Below are 25,836 nucleotides of genomic sequence, written 5' to 3' on the forward strand. Positions count from 1 at the left end.
ACATATACTCAACATCCTCAACGGTCAGAATTAGCACGCGTAGTTATTTCCCATCCCCGGTCAATATCTCTTGGTGGATCAAGACCAGAAAGTGTGAGGAAGAAGAAGTCCGGGGACAACAGTATGGCGGTGTGATGACGGAGGAGACATAGGGACGCCTAGCTTCTGCAATGAACTATCCACCTCTCTGACACCATGTAGAAGTGTAAGTTTTCCTTTCTGTTTTCTAAAATTATCCAGAAGACGGTGAAAATCAGAGCGTGAAAATCTGTTGTCAAGTGTCATAGCAATACACACATGGTAAAAAAGTACACATGAGCTACGCTTCTGCTGCATACTGAATGCTGCCCTTCTTTCTTTTGTATATTCATGCATCATTTCATACATCAACAAGTCCCGCCATGCAATTATAATAAACTCGGACAGGGAGGAAGAAATATGATAAATCGGAGGGCACTAGATTAGTTACGGACCCTGAAGCCCGATCACGCTGTTTACGACACAGCCATGTCTACAATGTAACCACGCAAACTACCTGTCTCATCACGTTCACATTGGTCTTTTTCCTTCGTAAATTACTTTCCACACGGAGATTCAGAAAAGGATACGAAACTGAACACTTGTCGTCACAGTAGCCGAGAACATTGTTTCATCCCTTGTTTCCCCATCGAGGAAGTGTCCATGGGAAACATTTGCTTGCGAATGAGGACTAGGACAACGGCACATTATGACTCAAGACCAGCACATCTTTGTGGTTAATCTCGGTTTGCTAGTTCTTAGCCGTTGTGTGAGCACTATAGCCCCATTCTCTGCCAAGTTCAGACCAGCTCGCTTGCGTTATCCTTCTTTCCACGTTACCGTATCCATGAAGTCCCACGCATAGAATGCCCGATGTAGGCGAGCTTGGCAGGCCGTGCTGAACGGACATATGAGGAAGCTGGCCCCCGGCAATGCTGCTTCCCTATACGGATTGACGTTGGACATCAAACAGTTGCCTTCGTCGCCTCCCCATCCCGTTTTAGTTCTTTTTGTTTGTTTTCTGAATTTTTTCATAAACTCATTGGAAGGCTGAATATAACAACAGAAAATGGGTTCAGTAGTCCACGCCAACTGGGTTTCAGGAAACGCTATTGCAGGTCATTTATTGTCCTTCTTTTGCCGCGCTTGTGAACTGATAAATGCAAGGGCGGAGTACACATTTACGCCCGGGTATCTTCTAGTTGCCTGGCTAGGGCTTTCTGTTTCAGATTATCGCAATGTGGATGTACCAGAATGGAGTGGCAGACACAGTCACTCTCCCCTGAAGTACAAGTGATGCACGAGATTTGCGGGAGAAAGAGCAAGTGCTCTGTGTCCTCAATGCTAATTGTCTCCGTTCTGTCTCGCGTAAAGTCAAGACCACACAAACAAAGGGGCACAGCACGAAGAGCCATTCACTCATCTCTCATGCACGTAACCCCCCGAAATTATCTTACAGAGGGGGCGTCGTGGAAGGGGAATATAGTGTACATATGTCTTTTTTTGTTGGCGCCAACAGGTCTCATGTGTACTGCATAACAGAGGCGGATGCAACTTCAGATGCCTTACAAACGATGAGCGACTCTAGCTCGTCGTCTACTGCATCTTTCGACGCCGGACTGGAGTCTATGACGACGACGACAACCACGACCTCGACGTCGTCCTCCGATGACTCCAATATGCCTGACGGCATACGGGTGCGACTAGGAGTCTTTCGACGAAGAGAACGAGAGCGGGCTAGGCGGACTTGGGCCGATTTTCCCGAGCCCACCATTGAGCTGCCTGACGACGAGACCATCAGGATGCCTGAAGTGGGTACCGAGAAATATAGATGACTTGGAAAACTTGCTAAGTACTAAGTAGGCAACTGGGCTTTGTAAGGCTTGTCTTATTGTGTTTGTCCTTCTATGTTTAATTGCCTTCATCCACTACAACGCTAAACATTGTAGCGCTATATATGTTGTGCATATTACGAAAGCCTGTGGTAATCATGGGAAATAAGTTTTTTTCGCGCATGATGCAAAGTGGTATCGTCCGTGAGTTCAACCCTTTCGTATACTTAAAATGGCAGATTGGGCCAGTTGGTACATGATTTAGGTTTGGAACTAGGAGCAAAATACAAGGGTTAAATAACATAAAACGATGGCGTATATATATATATATATATATATATATATATATGTTTATAAGTCCCAAACGTCGCCACACCAGCATTGGACAGCTGTTTCGGCCTTATTGGGCCTTCATCAGCAATGCGTAGGTGGGCGACGTTTGAGCGAGTGGCGTCGGAAGGTCACGTGGAACGTGATATATATATATATATATATATACAGATACTCATTGAACGATGCGACAGCACCAGAGGACACGTGTTTCGCCGTGTTTGCGGCTCGTCGGCCCTGGGTAGCTGCGCATCGTTCGGGATTGGCAAACCAGGGGTCACTCAGCGAGCGATATACACCTGGGAGGGTGACCGAGCACTCCTCAATGCCACATTGCAAGCCAGTGAATTATAAAGAGGGGGGAAAGCCATTAAAAAAATAGGTAAATGATGCTAGACGTGTTTGAAATTCAAACTTACAGTTCAAGTTCAAGCAACTGTAAGTTTGAATTTCAAACACGTCTAGCATCATTTACCTATTTTTTAATGGCTTTTTCCCCCTCTTTATATATATATACATATATACATATATATGTGTGTGTGTGTGTGTGTAGTGTAACTCTCGCGTGGTGATGGCTTGGTGTGGAAGGGGTGAGATGATGAGTGATTGGACGAGAGGGCACTACAGGTATATTTACATTACTACTTACAATTAACGGATATGTGCGCAATACAAAGTAGTAAACTGGTTGTGACGATGACTGAGACTGGACTGCCTGGGACAGTCGAAGCGTCCCTCCCAAACTGTTCGTGGAAGAAGTCCTCTCCCCCATTTCTTGGAACTGAGGGGTCGCCCCTTCGTGTGACACAGCTGTGGAGAGGATATGATGAGGTCTTGGGGATGGCTCCGTTACATATACAGGGTGTCCACGCTAACTGTGAACATATTTTAAAAAAATATATATAACATTTTTTCCAAGATGAAATCAATTGCAATATGGCATGTGCTGAAGGGCACTCCCTAGCAGGGCATTAGCAAAGTCCAAAGGCAATGTCTTAATTAACTTTCATTAATGAACTTGTTAGTTATAAAAGCGACAAAGTTGTCCCAATGAGAACATCTGTTCCTTTCGGTCACCTGATATCGTAGCCGTTTTCAGAACAAAAATCCGTTCGATAAATCGCCCGCAAAAAATTAGTGAAGGAACGCCATTTTTTTCTTTATTTTGTTCATTGCGCATCTTCGCAGACGCGTATTTCCTTCATCCCCAACGTGGGAGGGGAAAGGAGTACAGGGCCGCCTCATGCGTCGAAGATGAGCTTTAACTTGCGGAAACAAAACAAAAACAAATGTATCGGGTGACTCTATCGGAGCTGGCCTTATCTTGGGTTGCATTTTTTGTTTCCTTTTAATCTTTTTCCAGGACGCGAGAGGCGATAGTGTGCTCTTTCTTCCTCTCACATTGGGGGTGAAGGAAAGACGCGTCTTCTACGAAGCGCCAATGAACAAAATAAAGAAAAAATAGCCTTCCTTCACGAATTTTTTGCGGCGATCGATCGAACGGATTTTTGTTCTGAAAACGGCTACGATATCAGGTGACCGAAAGGAACAGATGTTCTCATTTGGACAACTTCGTAGCTTTTATCATTAAAAAGTTAATTAATGAAAGTTAATTGAGACATTGCCTTTGGACTTTGCTAATGCCCTCCTAGGGAGTGCCCTTCAGCATATGCTATATTGCAATTGATTTCATCTTGGAAAAAGTGTTATATATATTTATTAAAAATCTGTTCACACTTAGCGTGGACACCGTATATAAGAAAAAATAGCCGTAGCTCTTTGGCTGCGCGTATAACGTATGTTTGTAAGTGCTCAAACATCGCCATGCCAGGTACTGGACAGCTGTTTCGGCCTTATTGGGCCATCGTCACCAGTACGAAGGCAGGCAACGCAGGCAAGCGAACGTTGCCTGCCTGTGTACTGCTGACGATGGCCCAATAATGCCGCAACAGCTGTCCAGTACAGGCATGGCGATGTTTCAGCAGTTACAAATATATAAATATATACGCCATCGTTTTATGTTGTTTTTATTAGACTTGCCCTGTGGGACGAATTGTTGACGAATTGTGTCGAGTTGTTAGTGGAGCTGTGTGCTGTGCCGTTCTCCTGTCCTTGTGTTTTGCTCCTGTAGTTCCAAACCTAAATCTTTCGTATAATTGACGTTTGCGAATTAATAGAGAGTTTTAGTATATCGTACGCTATCAAATTTTTTGCGTACGTAAGGAGTAGCGTTGATGGTTCTGCGTACACCCATATCAGAAAGAGAGCTTCGCGCAGTGCGCAGAACCACCAACGCTATCTCTTACGTACGTTAAGGCGATAGCGTACGATATCTAAAACTTTCTAATTTCACATGCGAATTAATGTTTGGCGTAACGTGATAACAAATACGTTCTACGCGTTATTTCTTCTCTACACTATACCGCGTTCGCCAGAACTAAAAATGGCTTCGCGCATCATGGTTGTTGGCAATCGTCACCGTCACACAACAACGTGACGTGTTTTTCCTTTTGTCATATTGGGTACGCTGAATCGGGACAACGCGTTATCTGCTGTGGTAAGTCGAGACGTTATTTGCCGATAACGAGTCGTTTCGTACAGGCAAACGTGAAACCGCCCAAGCAGCACAATGTACTGCAAGTCCAGTGCAATGGGGGTTGACGGGTAGGTGGAAGGTCTTGAACGGACCCGTGAAACAAAAGCACATCGATAAGACACATACCGTCCACCCCCATTGCATTCGACTTTCAGTACATTGTGCCGCTTGGGCGAATTGTTGAGGTGTACGCGAGCTTGCCTTGTTCGGATGGCCTTATTTTTATTTTCTGGTGGGCGTTTCCGGATAGATCACGAATGACGCAACTCCCACTGTAGCCAACGCCACCTAGATACAGAAGGCCTGCTTCTTGCCTCCTCTCCCTCCTTCGCTACGTAGGCATATAAAGTCACAATTCCTCTGCTACTGCGAATCGCCGTTCTGCGAATTCAAGAACTCGCAAATGATTGCAGCTAAGTTGGCACTTGTAGACCCGAATCTGTAGACAAAAAGTGCAACACGCTTTCCAGAAAATCGGTCTTGAGATAGATATGGGACCGTTTTGCGCTTTATTTTAAAGGAGCATTAAAGTGGTATCTAACAGAGTTCGAGGTAACTCGTTACAAGTAACTCGTTACTGTAACTAAGTTCCTTTATTGGTAACTTGTAACTTAACTCGGTACTTTAGCGCCGTGGTAACTTTTAAAGGAACTCGTTCCTTTTTCAGGTAACTTTGCCAAAGTAAGTTAAGTTAAGTTCCAAGTTATTTTTAACTCGCTTTTCACTCACGCCCACATATTTTCTTGCTTTCTCTCCGGTTCCTTCATGGCATTTTTTGCCATAAAACGTGATATTCATTCTATTCATATTCTTCATTCTACTATTCATACTCTACCAACTTTGTGGCGCTGTCAAACACTATGACGTCATTTGTTTACAAACAGGAAGAGATCTATTGTTGGACATAAACGAAAACGATCTAAGCGTGTTGCACTCCTCCGCAGGCAACTCAAGGTCTAACTCAACTTCTCACGCGTGTTGCACGTGCGTAATGCTATTTTGTGTCCGAAGTAACTTGGAAGTAACTCGTTCTTTTTTTTTTTTTTCAGTAACTGCGAGTTACATTTCAGGCTGAAGAACTTCGTTATTAACGTAGTTACATTTTGCACACGGTAACTTAACTTGTAACGAGTTCTTTTTGACGGGTAACTTCTCAATCTATGGTATCTAACATGGCCAAAAACTGCTGTCATCTTGTAAAGCAGTATGTGAAAAGCATTCCCAGAAAATATTTCTGTCCAAAGTTGTTTCACCACGGTGCAATTAATTTGGAAAATCGCTGCCGCGGTGACAGGCCGGAGCGCTCCAACTGCAGACCACACCCACTCTACTGTGACGTTGGTGGTAGAGAGCCCCTCATTCGTTCGCAGGAAAAACCGTCTGCTACGAACATTGCGAGCTGTTTCTTTGGACTTCTATTCTTTATATGATTTATATCGCGTTTTCTAAAAAAAAAGCATATATGCAGCCTGAGAAAATAAGATTACAATCACAAGAGTAATATATCCGTGGCTTCTGTGCAATCTCAAAATTCACAGTAGCAGAAAGCAAGGGATGGCGGCGGTATTGTGGCGCCACCTGTTAGCCACTGAACCAACTGCGCGGTGAAAACTGTCGGACAGGCTGCATACTGTCGAGAAGCACGGGATTTTCGCTGTACAAGCGCAGTTAATTTCGGGCTGCACCACTCGTTCTTCCCGTGGTATCTGCGGTCCCAAAAAATCGTGGTTGTGTCGTGGACAGCCTTCAAACCCTCCATTTCGGACATCACGTAGCCGGAGAACGTATGGTGTCTCCGAAGCGGTAGCAGACGCTCCCGCCTGCGCGATGTTGCTCACCTCGATCATGTGATCCCTGGTCCAATGAGGAGCGTCCTCACCACTTGCGTCGCATGTGACGCGTGTGGTGGGGCTCATCACGTGCCTATCGTGAAGGCGAAGAAGGGTGTTTCGCGCACGGGAGGTTCAGGGAGCTATTTCAGGCGTGCCAATTTCGCTACGGTTGTACAAATTGTGGGAAAACTGTTTTCGGCCGCCTAACGTTCCATACTGACGAAAACCAGAAACAAAGTTGTGGGCCTCTAGACTGCTCCTTTAAGGTTTTCCCATTTAGTACGCAGGGACGTTCAATTACTACTCGCAGATGACGTTGGTTCGTCTCTATGGCCTCTGTGGCTACGACCGCTGAAAGCTCGTTCGTGATTGGCTACTGCCGTTGAAAACACGAAACTGATTGGATGACTGTTAGTCGTTACGTCACGTCGACAAGTAAGCAGGCTTTCTCTATCTAGGTGGTGTTGCTGTAGCGCTCGGTATCACGCTGGGTTTCCTGAGATTTACGTCCGTTGCGGTGGCTGTGATCTGTTTCACGGTAAGGTTTCCGAAAACATGATAAGCCAATCGCCTGATAGACCTCTCCCTGTTTTTAAACAAATGACGTCATAGTGTTCGACAGCGCGACATCTACCCGAGAAACGGCATCATGACGTTGGTAGACAGACTGATACCGAAACAAATCGAAAAAGGAGGGCTGGGTTCCACGAATGGCCACTTGTTCGGTGCCTCCTATTCAAAGAGAAGTAGGAGCGAAGGTCGCGTCCCTTTCAGGGACCATCGTAGTCCCCTCAAGACCGTGGCTTTCGGGTGCGACCTTGTTCGGCCCCAGCTTCGAGCGTAGTTCAACTCTACCAAATTGGATGCGCTGTCGAACACTATGATGTCATTTGTTTACAAACAGGGAGAGGTCTATTTGGTAGACTTGAACTGCGCTCGAAGCTAGGGGTGAACAAAGCCACGGTCTTGAGGGGATTATGATGGTCCCTGAAAGGGACGCGACCTTCGGTCCTACTTTTCTTTCAATAGACCGTTTACAGCAGCCAGTTGCTTCAGGCGCTTATAGATGGCGCCACACTAGCACCGGCATTGCTTGCCTTCTGCGAGTGCCTGTGTGCCTTCGCCTATGTGAGTGCTTCCGAGCTTTTTAGCCGCTGTGCTACAGTTCTGTGCAAAATGTGGAAAAACAGAGGGAAGACTTGTTCCGTGATTGAGTGTAGAAACTGTGACAGGAGATCTGGTCGGTGTGGGACGAAGCAGTTTGTCAAATTCACGAGCCGTCGCTACACAAAGACTGCCCGTGTTCGAGGCCTTTTGCAATGCACGGGTTCCCACAAGGAGAGAAAAACAAGCTGATCCGACAACGGTGGGTATCGAATCTTCAGAGGAAGGATTTCAAACCGGGAAAGTCAGCGAGGGTGAGTAATGCAGCCCTCAAAGTGGCGCAGCATTTCTGTGTGAGCCCCGAACTCTGCTGTAGGCGTTGACTGCTGCTTGTCAGAATAAACTTCCTCCATAGTAGCAGGGGTCACGTTCCTTGCAGCAGAACTTGCAGGGCCCGCTTGCACGAAACAAACTTAGTGTAATACTTAACGAGTTCCCCACTTAGTGTAGTGCCGGAGCCGTAAGTGGCTTGCACGAAACTTCTACAACACTAAAGTGGTGGCGCTCGCTCCGCGCAGTTTATATAGGACGCTAGCCAAGGGTCCTAGGAGCACCCTAAACTACCGCACTAGAGCTTAGGACTAACATGTCGGCCGCTATGAACCGTGTATCGAAGATTCGTCGTTGGCCCCAACTGTATCTCGCAATACAGTACGCATTTTCCTCGCAATACTATAACAACGTCTCATTTTTTTATGCCGTGGGTGCCGTACGTGTTGTGCTTTTCGTTAGCAACATCTCTCAAAATGATCGCCGCACGCGAAGTGCCTCTCACCGGCACTGCCGTTGGCGATAAGTTCCCAATCATCGAGCAATTCGAGACATACTTTGGGCCACATGCTTTATTTTATTTAACAAAAGCACGCAACAAGTGACCTAACTCGTTCTTGCAGCTACAATGATAGTACAATACCTTATTTTGGTTCTACAAACTGTTTACGTGCGACGGCAGAAGCAGACGACTTCCCAGCATCCAAACATGCCGTGACGCACGACTTCCTGGGATGAACTCCGGAAGTTCTCTTTCTACCAATGAGAGCCTCCGAAAACTGCTACTGCTCATAGCCACGATCCACTTTAGAATACTTGACTTAGGGCGGTCGTCGAAGTGTTCGTGCAAGCCACTTAACCGCAACCCTAAACTTAGTGCACTAACGCGTTAGTGCAACACTTGCCAAGTGTTACACTTAGGATTGTTTCGTGCAAGCGGGCCCAGGACTTTCTGTCTCCTGAGTGTACAAATGGCTCGCGCTACTTCTTTTTCGTAATTTTCACACGCGACAGGCCTCCGCGTTCACCACGTGGTTGTCCAAAGTTTGTGCAAAACAGAAGACACGTGCTGGACAAGATGACCCACAACGAGGTGAGCGCGCACATCGAACAGCGAATTGTCATGGAGTTTCTCGTGAATGAAGGCGTAAAGTCATCTGAAATTCACTGAAGCCTTCAGGCTCAGTATGGCCACGATACATTTAGCCGCTGCAAAGCGTTTGAGGGGTGCAAACGGTTCCGAGACGGCCGTACATCAGTGCAGGACGATCACGGCCGGGGCGTCTCAGAGCCCAGTGCAGGAGTTCCTGAGAACATCCAACTTGTGAAGCGCCTGATCCTCAAGGACCGACGGATAACATGTCTCGAACTGGCTCGAAATACGGACCTTTCTGTGGGAACGTTGAACACCATCATTCATGAACACCTCCAGTTTCGGAAAGTTAGTGCCCGTTGGGTCCCGAGGCAGCTCTCGGTGTTTGACCGGCAGAGAAGACCAATCTCCCAGAAGCTAAGGTACCGTTCGACACTGAAGGACAGCCGTTCATTGATCGGATCATCACGTGCGATGAAACGTGGGTGTACCATTTCACTCCTGAGTCTAAACGCGCACGCATCAAAACAGTGGAAGCATCCGGGCTCGCCAGCTCCCAAGAAGTTCCGAAGCACCCCGTCTGCGGGTAAGGTCATGGCCACAGTTTTCTGGGACAAGGCTGGCGTTGTTCCTGTTGATTTTCTGCCCAGTGGTACCACCATCAATAGTGCATATTACTGCCAGGTTCTCAGGGATGTGCATAAGGCGCTGAAGCAAAAGCGGCCGGGCCTCATCACCAAATGAGTCCTCCTCCTACAGGACAATGCACGCCCGCACACCGCGCATCTCACGACACGCACCTTACAGGAACTTGGCCGGGAGTTGCTGCCACATCCCCCTTACAGTCCAGACCTCGCCCCCAGCGATTTCCATCTCTTCGGGCCACTGAAGGCGTTCCTAAGAGGCCGCCACTTCAGCTGCGACGACGAGGTCAAGAATGCGGTCCGATCATGGCTGCTACGCGCCGGTAAGGATTTCTACGCTGCTGGCATCCAAGCCCTCGTGAAACGCTGGGACAAGTGCATTAGTGCAGCTGGAGATTACGTTGAAAAATAAAACTAATTTCTTGCCTGTAAGTTCATTTTACTTTTGCGAAAAATGAAAAGTCCCGGTTTGACTTGAACACCCCTCGTACGCGCCTTGTTAGTGCACGAAGCACTCGTGAGCCCCTTGTTTGTCGCTTCTACAACCTTGATGCGCAGTGCATATATATCACTGCACCTGCTGCTCAAACCCGCTTTACAGGTGCATGTTGCCGCCAAAGTGGGCCCGAAGCGAATCTCTGTACTATACGTTCTGCTCACTGTTTGTGTCGGCTTGATGTCAGCCTTTAAAGGTACTGTAAAGCAGTAGACAAGCATGATATGCCGGTGATGTGACTAGAGACTTTGTTGCTTCAAAATACCATATGCGGAACCATACGACCGACAACGCGCTATAAATATTTTTAATTTGCCGTGAAAGATGCGGCGTATTGGATCGGTGCGACGCCTGGTGTCAAACAACCCCCTGTACAGCAGGCAACACTGAAAATTGGTATTACACACTATTACATCGGAACTTCGTTATTTTAGTAACCATATTATTAGTTTTCCTGTTTACCTATGCATTCTGAAACCCCTGTTAACAGGTTAAACTTTTAACCCCTGTTTTTGCGAAGTAACCCAGTGCTGGCCGCTGTTCGATGGGGGCTCTCCCTACTTCTCTGCTGCGCCTGCGCGCTCCTTTTGTTCGCGGCCTCTTTCGAACGAACAAACTCTCTCTGTGAACCTCTGTGAACAAACAAGTCCCGACGCTGTCTGGCTTCTTGAACGTCTGACAGATTTTTTTCAACGGCTCAGCATTTCATTTCAGTTCGCTTATCCATTTATCCTCAGATGTGGATCGTTGTGTGGATTGCAGGGGCAGATTTTATGGTGGAGTGTGGTGGATCGTTATGTCGGGCCCAGTGTTATACGCATGCGATGTGGTTGCCGCCGTATGTGTCAGAAGTACGGATTCATTTCGAATACCTAGTACAGTGTTGCCCGTAATCTTTAATTGTAATTTTCTAATTAACTGCACCGTCGATTGGAATGAAACTTGCACAGTTTTCTTCCTGGTGGCTTGGACTATCGAATAGCCACACTAAATGACATCTGATCGGTGCTGCTTTACAGTACCTTTAAATTGTATACACCATCGTTGCACTGGCATAGTTCTGCACCGACATGGCCACTGGTTCGTTCCCTTTGCAAACCCTCTGTAGTTCAGCGCAGGCTTTCCGTCTCCCTCTATCTCGTTGATCATGTACTTGTATACAGCTCAAATCAACAATAAAAGTATGCTACTTCATAACGGAAACATAACAGCTCTCATACATGCATATCATCCTCAGGTAGTTGTACCACCAACTCTTGCGATATTAAGAAAGAAAAGTCACGATCTTACGATATTACATTATGAACGTATGCATAACGTAACGTATGCGCAACAAAAGAAAAAAAAAACAAAAAACCGTAATGTGTAGTAACTCTAGCATAGTGGGGTCGATCATGTAGGACGCACGAGGGCAGAAATATCACTCTACGGCCCGGTTTCACCAACGCTGGTTAACTTTGAACCGAGATTAAGGGTTGCTAAAACTTGAAGTTAACACTCAATTCTTTTTTACAAACGTTAGTTGGTGACGTGATGAATGTTTCAGTGACAGTAATTCCCGTTATTGAAGTAGAGTTAAGCGTTAAGTTCAAGTTAAGGGACCGCTAATCTTGGTTTAAATTTTAACAAGCGTTGGTGTAAGCGGGCCTACATCAAGCAAATACAACTTAAATTATATAAAAAAGCGCACTCACATTACCGTTTAAGCTTCGGCTAAAGCCTCGTGTCATCCTTCCATCCGGAATTCATTGCAAAAAGTTGAAAATCGGGGAAAGCGTCTCTAGGTTGCCGTACTGCGTGCGCCGTGCCAACAGGCGGACGAAAGGGAAGGCAAGCAATGGCGCGCAAGGTCACGTGCGCTAAGATGGCGGCGCCCAGATAACTCTGTTGTAAACGGTCTCATGAACAAGTGCCGACACCACCTAGATAGAGAAAGCCTGCTTACTCGTCGACGTGACGTAACAACTAAGAGTCAGCCAATCAGGATCGTGTTTTCAACGGCGGTAGCCAATCACGAACGTGCTTTCAGCGGTCGTGGCCATGAAAACGAACCACCGTCGTCTGCGAGTAGTGATTGAACAGCCCCGCGTACTAAATGGGAAAACTTGAAAATAAAGCGCAAAAAGGTCTCAATCTTTCTCAAAAAGAGTGTTGCACTTTTGTATACATATTCAGGCCTGCAGGATCGAAGTTAGTTGCAGTCATTTGAGAGTTCTTGAATTCGCAGAACGACGAATCGCAGTAGCAAACGAATCCTGACTTATATGTCCACGTAGCAAAGGAGGAGAAGAGGCAATAAGCAGGCCTTCTGTATCTAGGGGGCGTTGCAAGTGCCCATTCCTCGAACCCAGCCCTCCCCTTCCGATTTGTTTCGGTTTCAGTCTGTCTACCAACGTCATGATGACGTTTCTTGGGTAGAGGTATATTTCTTTGGAGTGGCTGACATCACGTTGCTGATATCTGATTGAATGACAGCGATACGGAGTTTAAATCGAAGGGCGCTTGCGATCTCCCCAAACTACTCTTTCGTCCACCATGCGTAGTCGAGTTTAACATTTTTATATACTTATTGGTTCTGCTTAAGATGCAGCAGGATTCGGGTGTTTTACAAAAACACGCTGGTCAACCGTTTGTCCCGTTCTTTGATACGCAGAAACGCTTTTGTGTGTATTATAATTACAAAATAGTTATTAAATGTGATCAGGTGGGGATTATACACCTTGCCCAGGGTGTGCCAGTGTCGCTCCGAAAGAGAGGGAGAAAAATAACATGTGCTGTAGCAACTCCTTCAGGGGGTCATGTATCTTGTCCCTAGGAACGCTCCCTTTAGAGTAAACTTTCCACCTTCCAAGAGGGAGTGCCACCTTGCTCCATTTTCCAGGAGTAACCATGACGTGAGCTACCATATAAGAGTGACGCTAGGAGCCGTGTTTGTTGTGTCTTTTGTCCTCGTCGTCGAGCTGCTTCACATGCATGCATGCGTACCGAGTACTCAGCTTCCGCACATTGAGCATCTTTCCATTTTTCCCCCTTCATAAGGGAGTTTATCTGACGGAGCAATGAGGCAACATTAAACGTGGCTCAATATCCTGTTCCATTCGTCAAGCTGTCCATAAGAAGTCACTAGACAAAATATTTTCCCTACGCGGTGTATTGTCACTGGGCAACCATATTTGCGAAAGCAATCTCAGAACGCAGCCACTGCCGGCAGGCACGATCCACTAGTGACGTCAGCAAAATCCATGGCGACGAGTAATCAGGCTTTCTCTATCTAAGTGGTGTTGGCTACACCCATCAACGTCACATGACCGCCCCTGCCCACTGCCCTGCCAGGGGGATAGTGACGTCATGACGTACCCTCCCCCTTTCCTCGTTCTCCGATACGCTCTTTCCAACAGTGGAAGACATTTTTGAAAGGTGTGAGGAACTGAGGCCTCTCGGGCGGGACGCAGGTAACCTGCGCGTTCGTCGTTCTTTCGAAAGCTCACTTTATTCGTTGCAGAGCAATCTGCAGCAACATGCGAACAAAAATAATTCGAGGTCACTTTAGCAGTGTTAGTTTAGTGTCCCAGTGAGGTGTATACAACACTCCTCTAATGTTTTAGGACTGTGCGAATAGTAACTGTAAAACCGAAGCGAATATAGCTACATTATCGATCCAAACACATATGCAGCATATGTGTACACTGATGTACACGGTATATACGTGATATATGCACACAGATTTTCATATGAAGCAGCACTGACTCTGTTTTATGCACTGTCGTCTATAGCGTTGGGTGGCTTACGAGTGCAGTTTCGGAGTTATATATTGCGTTTGGAAGGGACATGCATCGCTTCGATTCGAAGTTCGAATATAGTTTGTTTTGTTTAGTGGTGTGTGATGCAAGAAGCAGAGAAAAATTTCCATTTCGAATAGACATCCTCACGTCGTCTGCTTTCAGAGGAGCACAAAGCTGTAACGGCTTGCAAGAGACGAAAAGAAAAAAGAAAAAAAATTGAAAATAAAGAAAAGGAAACGTTACAAGCAGCAATTCCCGCATTTCTCGCGACGCAGCCTCGAACGGCGATCAGCAATATGACAATGAGACACGCGCGAAATTTGGTTCTCTAAATGCCTAGAAAATTCGTGCCTGTCGGAAATCGCGAGAAACAGATTTACGTGAGTATGAGAGACCAAGCAATTCTGTGTGAGAGAGGGGGGGGGGAGCTTTCTGAATACTATAGGACTTCGATCCTTATTGGGGGCTCATCATTCCCCGCATCACCACCAGCAATGGGGTAGAGTATCGCCCTTGGCGACGGAACTCCCCATCCATCATCTCCTAATAATGTTGTTGTTGTTGCGTATGAAAGGATCATGTGAGCAAGCTGGTGTAAGCATGTCGTAGGCAGCGTACCCCTGAGTGGGGTCTGGGGAGAAGCCGAGGGTACGAACAAAACAAACAGGGAGCACAAGAGAATAGTCATGTCGTGTGTTGTACGTTTGTTCGCTCCTTTGTCTTCACTCCATACTCAGGGATATGCCACTTACTTCAGACTTACGTGTTACCCCAATCAGATGTGTCTCTCTATATTGGACACAATGATGTGTGATGAATGTGGGGGGAAGGAACTCGAACCAACAAGCCTCTGCCATATGGTACGTGCTGACATCTTAGTGTCTGTGACACCACAATTATGTAGCACTGGCGTAGCACTGTGCCAACGCCTCCGGGTTTGAGTCAGACGCAAATGAGCGAGGTAAGAGCTCCTTCGTATGCTTCCATTGTGAGTCAATCACTTTCTCCGCAGGCAGTTGAGGAATCTGACGAGGAGGAGTTACTTCCAGGTGTTGTACGCGAGAAGTGCTGTATCTGCCTCCGCACATATAGAGAGAGCGACACACTTAGGTGGGTAAAGACTCCAGATATGTTCGGCATTCGGCAAACACGGCATTCGGTTTATTAGAAAGTGGTTATTCTTCCTGTATGTGAATAACAAAAGTGGACCACTTTAACTTTGGAATGTGCTTTGTGTCAGAGGGGTATAGTGATGGTACCGGCGAATATGTTTGCGCTCCCACCCCAAGCTAAAATAAACTTATTGAAAACAATGCATGTGGCGGGAGCATTGACTCCAAGCACTGTAAGACGTTTCGCTGGAGATCCTTGTGTTTTTGAATTACATGTATTTTGCCGGGAGAGCTTGCAGCGCGGGCGGATCCACAGGGAGGCGAAAAAACTAGAAAGGCTTCTGACGTTGCATGACGTTCACCCTGGGGCGGTCACGTGGGAACGAAGATGACAGCTGATGGGGTGCCGCGAGGCCGCTGCCGGGCTCTGGCCTGGCACGAGTGGGAACGCCCTCGTAACGTCGCAGTGCTGTGACTAGTGTTGGGATCCGGCGTATCCAGAGTCCCGGCTGTTTTTCACGTCCCAGAATCGCGGGATTTTTTCGAAGAAAATCCCGGGATTTCGGGATTTGCGGTAAATACTGCAAACCTATTGTTGACGTAGTCGCGACACAGGACAGCGTAACAATTACGAATTATTTAATTTCTAGCACGCATTTTGAGTGACAATCCTTTGTCCTTAGCTGCCTCCCAAGCAGTCCAAAAGCGTATCTTCTCGCATTCCCTACGGGGTGCCGGAAAGCAGGCTTCACTTTTGACGCTTGTGACAAACGGTAACTTCCGTTTCTGTGTCTCTGTTGCGTTCTTAAACGTGGTGCATACTAACAAACATGCTCTGCATCTCATTGCGTTCAGCGATTGAGTGTTTTTGTTTGTTTGTTTGCTCATTTCCTTTGCAAAGGGGGATCGAACTCTCGTCTAGGCAGGGCAGCGAGCATTGTTACAAGTAGAAAAAAATAAAAATGAAACGAGGTACACAGAAATATAACATAAATACAAAAAATCCACACAAACAAAAAAATCAGCACATTGTGCAAGACTGAATGCAAATACAAGATGGTGAAAGTAACCTCTACAGTGGGTTGCTACATAACAGTCGCTTTAATTCGCCCAGTGACATGCTGGTATCAATAAGGTTTTTGGAGATCGTTAAAAAAGATTGGGAATAAAAAGTTTTGGAAGTCGAATCCTTGTTTCCTATTCAGTGACCGTATGAAATAAATCGGTAGATGCTATGCGTGACAACTGCGAATAAAAACGAGCCTTGTATTTGAGGAGAACATAAAACAGGCGTTATGAATTTTTGGATAAAACGTGGTACATATTACAAACTAATGTTTTTATTAACACGCAGTGACAGCACGCAGACGAGGCAGACACGAAATGCGCACAGTAATCATACAACACAAAGGCTGTGTATGCGTGCTGTTTCTTCTTTTCATCAATACCGAAATCCCGTCCAGGGATTAGTCAGAAAAAAATTGTGGGACTGTAAAAGTGACCTGGGATTCCCTGACATGACGTCGCGCACACATCTTTATGCGCGGGAATTTCAAATATCTTGGATCCCAGTGCGCGCGATCCCGATACTAAATACCATACAACTTCAAGCAAAGTAATGCAGAACCTTGGTAAGGTACGAAGTGCACTACCCTTTCCGACACAAGTATATGATCCGGCAGGAGCGGACTATCCCTAAGTTACCTGCGGAAAGGGAACTTAACACAGATGAAAATGCAAACTCTGCAAAAATCTTCCCTATACACATGCCCATACACAACGGAAAACGACACCCTACTGTGTCTGGAGCCGCCTCTGTGCCCTCACCTTCAAACAGCCGTGATTGCCGTTTCAATTGCTTCAATCAACATTCACTACGTTCCCAAATTCGTCGGCGCTGTTTCTTCTGAGCGCTACAGAAGCTCACTGCAAAAGCAGAGGAGCTATGAACCTGTATTTGCATCACGATCCAGTGAGCATTCACCCTTTTTCCAATTTTGTCAGCGAGTCTAACTCGACCGACCGTCTTTACAGTGGCGTAGCCAAAGGGGGGCGGTTCGGAGGTTCACCACCACCCGAAGTCGTACCTTTGGTAGTGCATTTGGGAGAAGTAAAAAGATGCTAAACCCTCCCTCCCAAAGTTCCCGTAGAATGTAAAAACGACGATACCCTTGCACTTCCCGTAGAACCCCTCCCGAAACACTTTTCTGGCTACGCTACAGCCTCATTGACAGGTAAATGAACTACAAATGTGCTTTCGTCGCACATCAACACGCATCTACACTAATTTCAACTTTGTCAGCTGCGTCTGGTGTATTTTCGTCAGTGTCTGTTTCTAGCACGACCGACACCCATTGCCAAGAAGACGAACAGCGAATCCGCAGTCATCCTGGCTAGGGGCGGATCCAGGATCTTTCTGAATGGGAGGGAGGGGGTTCAGGCCTTGGACAGCAAGCTTCATGTGCTGCCCGGACACCCTGTTCCTGTCTCATACGAGCAATAGCAGTACCGTCGAGTTGCAGTCATGACTCATGAACCCGTTCAACCGCGGCCTGACTTGTTTTCTGGTCGTCACACTTTGATCAAAATCGTCGCAATTACTCGATGTCACTCACGTATCACTTCAATCTGAAAACCAGCTTCCAAAACATAGCAAAGCACTGCCTCATTCCTCACTTTGCTCGCGTGTAAACCAGAGGTATAGTCGTATAGTGTTAACATCCTATATGATGTGTTGCGGAAACAAATGCCGTGTAGCGCTTTGGGTCGGCAACATTGACACCGCACATGCGAGGTTGGTGGCGCCATCTAGTGTCAGATTTCGCAGCTAGGGCGGAATGCGCTGTGCGCATGCGCTACGCGCGCATTCCCTACGTCATGCACGTCATGCACAACCACGTGGTGACTTACGACGCGTGCATGCCGTGCAGTGAAAACAATTGATGAGAAGATGAGTCACGCCTAGTCCATTTTCGAATTCGAGATTTATGTTCTGAATTTTCAAACCAAAGAGAAATTTGGACGCAAGCTGTTTATTTCATGTTGGTAATCATGTCAAGAAAACCTAGTAGGAGAGGAATATATATTTATTGAAAACCTAGTAATCACCTCATTAACGCAAGCAACACCGTAAGATTGGTTTTTACCGTCATGTAAACTTCAAGAAATATTTGTTAGCCACTTGTACTTATTCTTCGACTCGTAAGTTGACATCATTTTTTGTTCTTCCTGTCATTCCTTCTGTGTCCTGAACAGTAGACAGTAGTAATAACCGTTACTGATAATAATTACTACTCGGCTTCGTGAGTTCTAGGTAAAACCGTGTGGAGTACCTTTGTGCGCTCGTCACTCATCAAACATGCGCAAATCGTTTCTAGCACTGCTGAATGTTTGTTAATGATTGCCGTTCCTTCGTAGGCAACTTCCCTGCGGCCATGTGTTTCACGACAGATGTGTATCGTACTGGTTGAGGAGACAACAAATTTGTCCTGTGTGTCGCATGGTTGTAATCATAGCAAGACGAAGCCATCCTCATCGCGGGACTCCATAGCTGCCACAACGTCGATTTGTGCACAAGAAAAATTAAATATTACGTGTATGAATCATTCGCGTTTTGTTTTTCTTTATTTTCTGTATTCAGCCAACACACGACAATATTTGAACACTGCGCACGACCAAGCGAGTGTGCTGAAAAGACAGCGTAGATACGATAAAAAAAAATTGACCGAAACGGGAACCTCAACCGCTAAACATGAAACACTGCTTTTCGCGCGCAAACAGAAGTACGCATAAAAAGGGATGAGAACACTTTAATTTCGGTTTCCTTCTTATTCAGGCAAGACGTGTTTTTCTCTTAAGTTATTCATTCATTCTTCGACGTAGGTACATCAACTATCCGACAGCAATCGGAAGTTATTGGTATGAGCAGGTCTTGAAACCGTGCTTTTGAACCCAACGGCTGCTACGCAATTGCGTGTGGCGCATCCTAGCGAAATGGCCGGAAGGGTGGGGAAACGTTTGAGGCGTAGTTCACAAAAGCCATGTATTACGCATTTTTATCACTCGGTCAAGTGTTCAAGATTTCTTTTTTTAGCAATGTAATGTGCTCAAGCTGCGCCCTTTCTTGTCACCGTTCAACATTTGAAGAAGCGGAAATAATACGAAGTCCAAATTAACAAACCGCGCAACCACGAGGCAACAACGCCATTCTCGCGCGCGTACTCTCACGCCTGTGCCTCGACAAATCGAAACGGTGTCAGATTTCTTTTTCGCAACAAATACTCATATAATTTATTTCTCTATCGAAGCAGAGCCTAATTTTAACGCCACTTTGCTGCAAACATTTTACGCGTTGGTCGACACAAATCGACGCACATTCGAGCTGGGAGGAACAGCAGCTAGTGGAACAGCGCTCGCTCAGCCAATCAGAAGAGCATTTCTGCAAGGAGGGGGTATGCGCATTGACGCCATCCGCCATGGAGAAATTTTTGTTGTCTGCAGCCTCGAGATGGAGGAAAATGTCCGCCATTACCAGTTTTCGTTAATGTTTGTGTTACGAAACTTCAAGTAAAAGTGCAACGCCTGTGCTGTGATACAGAAATAGTAAGGATGCGGTCTTACTCATTGTGGTGTTTGATGTAAGGTGCGGTCCACTTGAGGCGCTATCTGATGTGGTGTGCTTTGTGCTGTATGAAGTAGTTCGGATTCAGGGCTGGACGAAAACCTAACTGCGGTTAAAACGGACGTGTCTGTCACGTGGTTTGCCGCGTTTCTAGACTTTATTACACTAATTGGGGATTGGTCCAAGTTTGAATGCCTTCCTGGATATATGATTTCTCCGATGTGTGCTGAGGATTATGTGCGTCCGTTGGTCATAGAATGGAAGCGATCTGGAACGGGTGAGTCTCAAGAGGGGCAACCTCGCTGCTCAGGCGACGGCTTGCTGTGCCGGTGGAACAATATTGAAAGACAAACAAGGCGTCCTGCGATCACGTGGTGTTATTGTTAAACGCATCGCTTCACGGCCTTTGTTCTTTTCATTCAAAATTTGACCCGTTGGTCACGGGACGAACAAACGGGTTCGCGGGAAGTTTGGCTCCCTCCAAACCTCGGTCGGCGGCGCCAGGTTTCCCGAAATTGATCGCGCTGAGGTCGCAGATCCCCTGGTTGTGGCGCGCGTATCGATGGGATCGCGTGCATGTTGTCGCCGGTCTCCTTCAGGATATGTTGCATAGCAGCTATGGCCCCCGCGCTGACGGAAGCGGCTAGCCAGGCAGAAAGTTTCAGCTTGCCCCACTCCCCGGCGTCGTCGACCATCTGTAATAGCAACCCGACTTCGCCGCCCACTAACGAGCGTACCGTCTCCAACGGCAGCAGTAAGGACCTGACCCGTCGGTTTCGGGACAAGCACCGCATACTCTGGGACAGTGTAAACTTCGCGGCTCTCGCCAATGTGAAGCTCAAACAGCTCCGAGAGGGCTTTCACGACGCTGATGCTGTCCTCAAAGCCATGAACGCCAAAGACAACATGGGCCTCACTAATGGTAATGACTCGCTGCACAGTCCCCCTGCCACTCCGACCGTCGTGTCGTCACCTAGTCAACCATACAAGGAAACCGTTGTACAGTCGCCGGTGACGTTCCCGCCAGATCGGCCGCAGACACCCTGCACGGAAACCTATGAGGAACTCGTCGAACGTGCCCGAGCTCGTAAAAGCGTACTCGAGCGACGATCTGAGCGTCTGCATAGACGGATTCGGCGGCTGCAGCTCCGTCAGGCGATACAACACTGCAACACACAGTTGGGAGGCTTTTTGGAACACCAGCAGAAGTCTCTCGCGATACCATGTCTCATGCCGCAGGCCCAACGCTTATTACACCGGAAGCTACGAGACGGGGCCGACATAAAAGCAGAACTGCTGCTACAGAACGAGGATGTCAAGAACTTGTCTACAGCGGCACTCGTAAGCTTAGTGCGAAAATTAGAAGAGTCGTCGCAAGGTGCACCAAGTACACCTGCCAGATTGCCGGAGTTGGAACGGGAGGAGTGCGACCGTGTTTCCGGTACACTACGAACCACGCTGAGCCATCAAGAGCGGGTTGTTGATTCCGACGCCACGGCGAGTAGTTCGGGTGGTGAAAGTTGTGACGAAGCTGATGTGCGAGACACCGTGGATACCTTTGGAACACCTACTCCGACGACAGATTCAGCGCCGCGAAGCAAACCATCAATGTAAGTCGTTCTTTCTTTTTTTTCTCTATTTCTCTGTATGTGTCAGTTGGATGCTTGCAGTTGTAGGGAATCCCAGGCGCACACTTTCACTTGTGTTGTGTGGCACTCATCACATGACATCGTTATTTACATATCGCAGCCAGCCCACCAGTCATTATAGGCACCGAGCCAATCATTATCTTCGCCGAATTTACGATAAGATTGTGGTGCTTCTCTACTATCACATTTTTTGTTGTTCCCTTCTTTTTCCTGTATACCTTCAGTTCATGTTTGCTTCATTACGCACTTGTCTACTGATATTGCATCTTCAGTTTTTACTCTTTCAGCTTGTTGGAAGTTTTAAGGAGGAATCTGTTTCCATTAATTTGTTTCTGCAAAGGAGTTAACATTACTATTTTTACAACGGCATAGCTTTTGTCAAATTACATGAATGAGATAGCTACTGTTGTCACTGAGGTCTTTTGCAAGCAGTATGAGACATCTGCCTCCCTAGGGAGAATTTGACTGGAGGCAAAGAGCGTAAATATCGTATTGTATGAATAAATATGCCACAGAAAACAGCAGGGGTGCTGGAAGTTACTCGCTACAGAGGGGGTGAGATGAAGTTTGAACGACTGGCACACTAGGAACTTTCTCTGTACAGAAAGCTAGCATAATGAATTACACATACTATATGCAGTGTACAATGTTTTCACTTACAGAATGTCATTGATTAGGATATGCCTATTCAACAACAAATATAGACGTGTGCTTTCTGTTAGCAGGACGGTGACTGTAAAGGTGTATGTGTTCACACAAAGCAACACATTTCCTTGCTACCTAGAATGGGTTTCCTGCAGTAAGCAAAGTTTGTGCAGGATAATGTGGAAATTATGTAAAAATCTGCTTGCAAAAATACCAGACACCCTGACCGACCTCTGTGCAAGAATGCAGGGGGCAAGTTCCCCACGGAGCAGCCACCCCCATTTCCCCTACCTGCTGACACTTCTGGAAAGGAGCACGCAACAGCAAAGTTAGAGCAGCGGTGCTCTTTAGTGATTGGGTGACACCATTGCGAGACTGATGTCACAAAAGGGAATGGACCTAAAGACAATAATTGGTCTATCAGTCACCATCGCAATCAAGTTATTGTCTCTTAGTGGAAACCCACAAATAGCAAAGAAAAATGTCACATGAGTCACACATCGTCACAAATGTCAGGATGAACTGTGGATTTCAGACAAGTATATTGCAAGCAGTACATTGAGTTGTGCTTCTTTGCATTCAATGATTCTATAAAATTCTTCTAAAGTGATGTGGTGGAAGGTGTACATTTTGGTGTAAAGATTCACATAGTTGCTCACAACAAGGTGTTGTGGTGTGCAAATGTGATACATAATTTGTTTGGCAAACTTGTGCCCCTCACATTTCAACGTGTCATGGTTGGGTGACAAGAGCTTTCCATTTCATTGCTGTAGTTCCAGTGTTATAGTTTTCATGTAAATGCTGCACTTGGAAGTGTGACCCACCTTTGTTTGTTTATTTTTATCAGTGCACTACGTGACATAATGGAAAGACCGCTAATATAATTTTTTGTTTCCTTGGAGGCCTTGTTGTGGCTAGGAAACTGGGTGATCGTGAAATATTATTGTTTAATACGTTCGTTTTCTCTAGAGATGCGACGAATCCTGAATTTTTGGAATCTGAATTCGTGTCCAAAACTCAAAGAAGAGTTTAAAAAGCGAGGAAAAAAAACACTTATACTGAAAAGTGTTTTTAAGCAAAATTTGATATCTTTGTTCAATGAAAAACAAATTATATAATAGTTCACTTTCAAGAGAAAACATACCCATATGCTTCTTCTTAAATGTAATTTGTCTAACATGTTGTTCATCGACTACAGGAAATACCTAAACTGTCCAGTCTGAATTATTTCCATAAAACTAAGAAACAGTCAGAAGCAAAACTATGCTACTTTTAAACTTGTAATATGATGTTTCCTGCTTGAACTCTTTCAGTTCAGAGCCGTGTAAAAAAAAACAGCTGAAAGTTTTAAATGAATGTAGATTTTTGTTCAAAAACATCAGCATTCTCACTTGCTCAGGGTCCAGCCTACTGCATTTTTTTATCAGCCATGACACCCGATGTTTTGAAGAGTCTTTCTCACAGTACTGTCGATGGGGGTGTGGTCAGGAACTTTTTCGCCAGTTTCCTCAAATCAGGATATTTTTGGTGCCAATCAATTTGAAAGCCAATCAGGCTTTCGGCATACTCCGGAGGCACCAATCAAACATGGTTGGTACATCGAAATACAAACATCGAAAGCTTCGATTCGCCGATTTGAGCAGAGTTCGTTACTGTAACTAAGTTCTTTTTTTTGGTAACTTGTAACTCGCTACTTTTGTGCCGTGGTACTTTCAGGGGAACTCGTTCCTTTTTCAGGTGACTTAGCCAAAGTAACTTAAGTTACTTTTAACTCACTTTTCACTCACGTCCACATATTTTCTTGCTTTCACTCCGGTTCCTTCATGGCATTTTTTGCCATAAAACGTTATATTCAGTCAATGACAGTCTCTTATTCAGGAAGTGAGAACCGCTGCCATTGAAATGAAGCTGAACCATTGTGCGCCCACAGGGAGCAAGATGCGAAGCGTTCAAATAGACCTGTACCAGAGGAACGTCGTCATGACATTGGTAGACAGACTGAAACTGAAACAAATTGGAAAGAGAGGGCTGGGTTCCACGAATGGGCACACTTCCGCCGCCTCCCATTGCAAGGACAGCAGAACTGAGGGTTGCGTCCCTTTAGGGGACCATATCGTAATCCCCTCAAGACTGTGTCTTTCGGGCACGACCTTGTTCACCTCTAGCTTCGGGCGTAGTTCAGTTCTACCAAATTGTAGCGCTGTCGAACACTATGACGTCATTTGTTTACAAACAGGGAGAGCTCTATTGTTGGACATAAACGAAAACGATATAAGCACGTTGCGCTCCTCCGCAGGCAACTCAAGGTCTCACTCAACTGCTCACGCGCGCTGCACCTGCGTAATGCTGTTTTGTGTCCGAAGTAACTTGGCAGTAACTCGTTCTTTTTTTAAAGTAACTCAGTAACTGCGAGACACATTTCAGGCTGAAAAACTTCGTTATTAACTTAGTTACATTTTGCACACTGTACTTTACTTGTAACGAGTTCTTTTTGACTGGTAACTTCTCAATCTATGGTTTTGAGCACCGGGATTCGGATTCCCGAATCTCGAATCCCTGCCTGGGATTGGAGGATCTGCGGTTTCGGTTGGCCCATCCCTCAGAGTAAATGAATAGGGACCGTGCAGTAAAGTTTCGGAGTGGAGAAAGAAGGCGTAAGCGGTCGTGTAGTTTCCGTGAATGAGCGCTCACGAACGTGGGGCGGCCGTGCTTTGTTCGCAAGAATCGTCCACATTTCGTTTGCTTCCCTTTTCTGTTTTCTCTGAATGGCAGTGAAGTCGGTAGTGATGAAAAGGCAATGCAGGGAGCGACCGTGGAGTTAGAATTCTTCCAAACTGGTGCTGTCGCCACAGTGTTCGGTGCGCCACCTGGTGAAGCGCACGTCCCCAATAGGGTTTATTCACACGACGTCATCCGTAGGAGACCGCCACTGTCGCTAGCAGGCAGATGTGCTGCCATCGGCCGCCATATTGTAGGTTTCATCCAAGCTGTCACCCGTATCGCACTCACCGTGTATTTGGTGTTTCAAAGTTATTGTGCTGTGTGATTTGTAGCATATCCAAGTAATTTCCATGCTTTCCTGTCGTGCTATGTGGTGAAGTTTTGTTTTAAGAGTGCTCCTATCATGTCTGCAAGCAGCATGATGTCAGAACCGTAATGGCACATTCTGCTGGAACTATAGGATAGAGTGATATATGCGAGAGTGGTTCCAACTCTACCCACTTCATTGGTGCGGATGGCTTTGGGGACTCGGTGTGTTATCGATTAACCCGAAAGGCTGAGTGGAACGCTTGAACAAAACACGAGGACGCAACAAAGGTGTGATGGCGCACAGGGACTACTTGCCTTTGCTTTGTGTGTCCACTTGGTTTTGTTCCTGTCATGATGAATATCCATCCCAAAAGCAGTCCACCATATGTGCTGGTATTCTGACATCATTAATGCTGTTTTGAATGTGGTAGTGTGGGTCAGTGCTTGGATTGAGACTGTTACAAGCAAGCTGACCGCGAACAGAGTTGGACAGTCAACACAATTATCATGGAAGCGCGCACAAGGAATCGAGCTCCCTTGATTCCTTGCCAGAATCGATCAATCTTCACACATAGGATGCACACAAAACATTTAGATGGGCAGATACTAACTTAATGTGACCAGCCATCCCACTGTAGGCGGGACATTCCTGCTGCCCCACCAGCCTACTCGGGGATGGTGTTTTGTCCCGCTTTTGGCTGGAACGATGAATGGAAAAAAAT

At 46.3% G+C, this 25,836-nt stretch overlaps 2 protein-coding genes across 2 annotated transcripts in view; both read left to right on the forward strand.

Annotated features, from left to right (window-relative positions):
• Nucleotides 1-98: 98 nt before the first annotated feature.
• On the forward strand, nt 99-18,772 carry LOC135383934 (uncharacterized). Its single transcript, XM_064613219.1, has 4 exons — nt 99-205; nt 1,538-1,829; nt 15,070-15,167; nt 18,587-18,772. Exons 2-4 carry the CDS (start codon nt 1,593-1,595, stop codon nt 18,717-18,719), a joined length of 468 nt encoding a protein of 155 aa, XP_064469289.1. The 5' UTR covers nt 99-205; nt 1,538-1,592; the 3' UTR covers nt 18,720-18,772.
• Nucleotides 18,773-19,619: 847 nt separating this feature from the next.
• Nucleotides 19,620-25,836, forward strand: part of LOC135385926 (KAT8 regulatory NSL complex subunit 1-like) — a 70,459-nt gene continuing 64,242 nt past the window's right edge. Inside the window, exon 1 of the mRNA XM_064615555.1 lies at nt 19,620-21,400. Coding sequence (XP_064471625.1) covers nt 20,367-21,400 — 1,034 coding nt within the window. The 5' untranslated portion in view covers nt 19,620-20,366. The remainder of the gene's footprint in view (nt 21,401-25,836) is intronic.

This window comes from Ornithodoros turicata, chromosome 2, assembly GCF_037126465.1.
Source record: "Ornithodoros turicata isolate Travis chromosome 2, ASM3712646v1, whole genome shotgun sequence".
Taxonomy (NCBI): Eukaryota; Metazoa; Arthropoda; class Arachnida; order Ixodida; family Argasidae; genus Ornithodoros; species Ornithodoros turicata.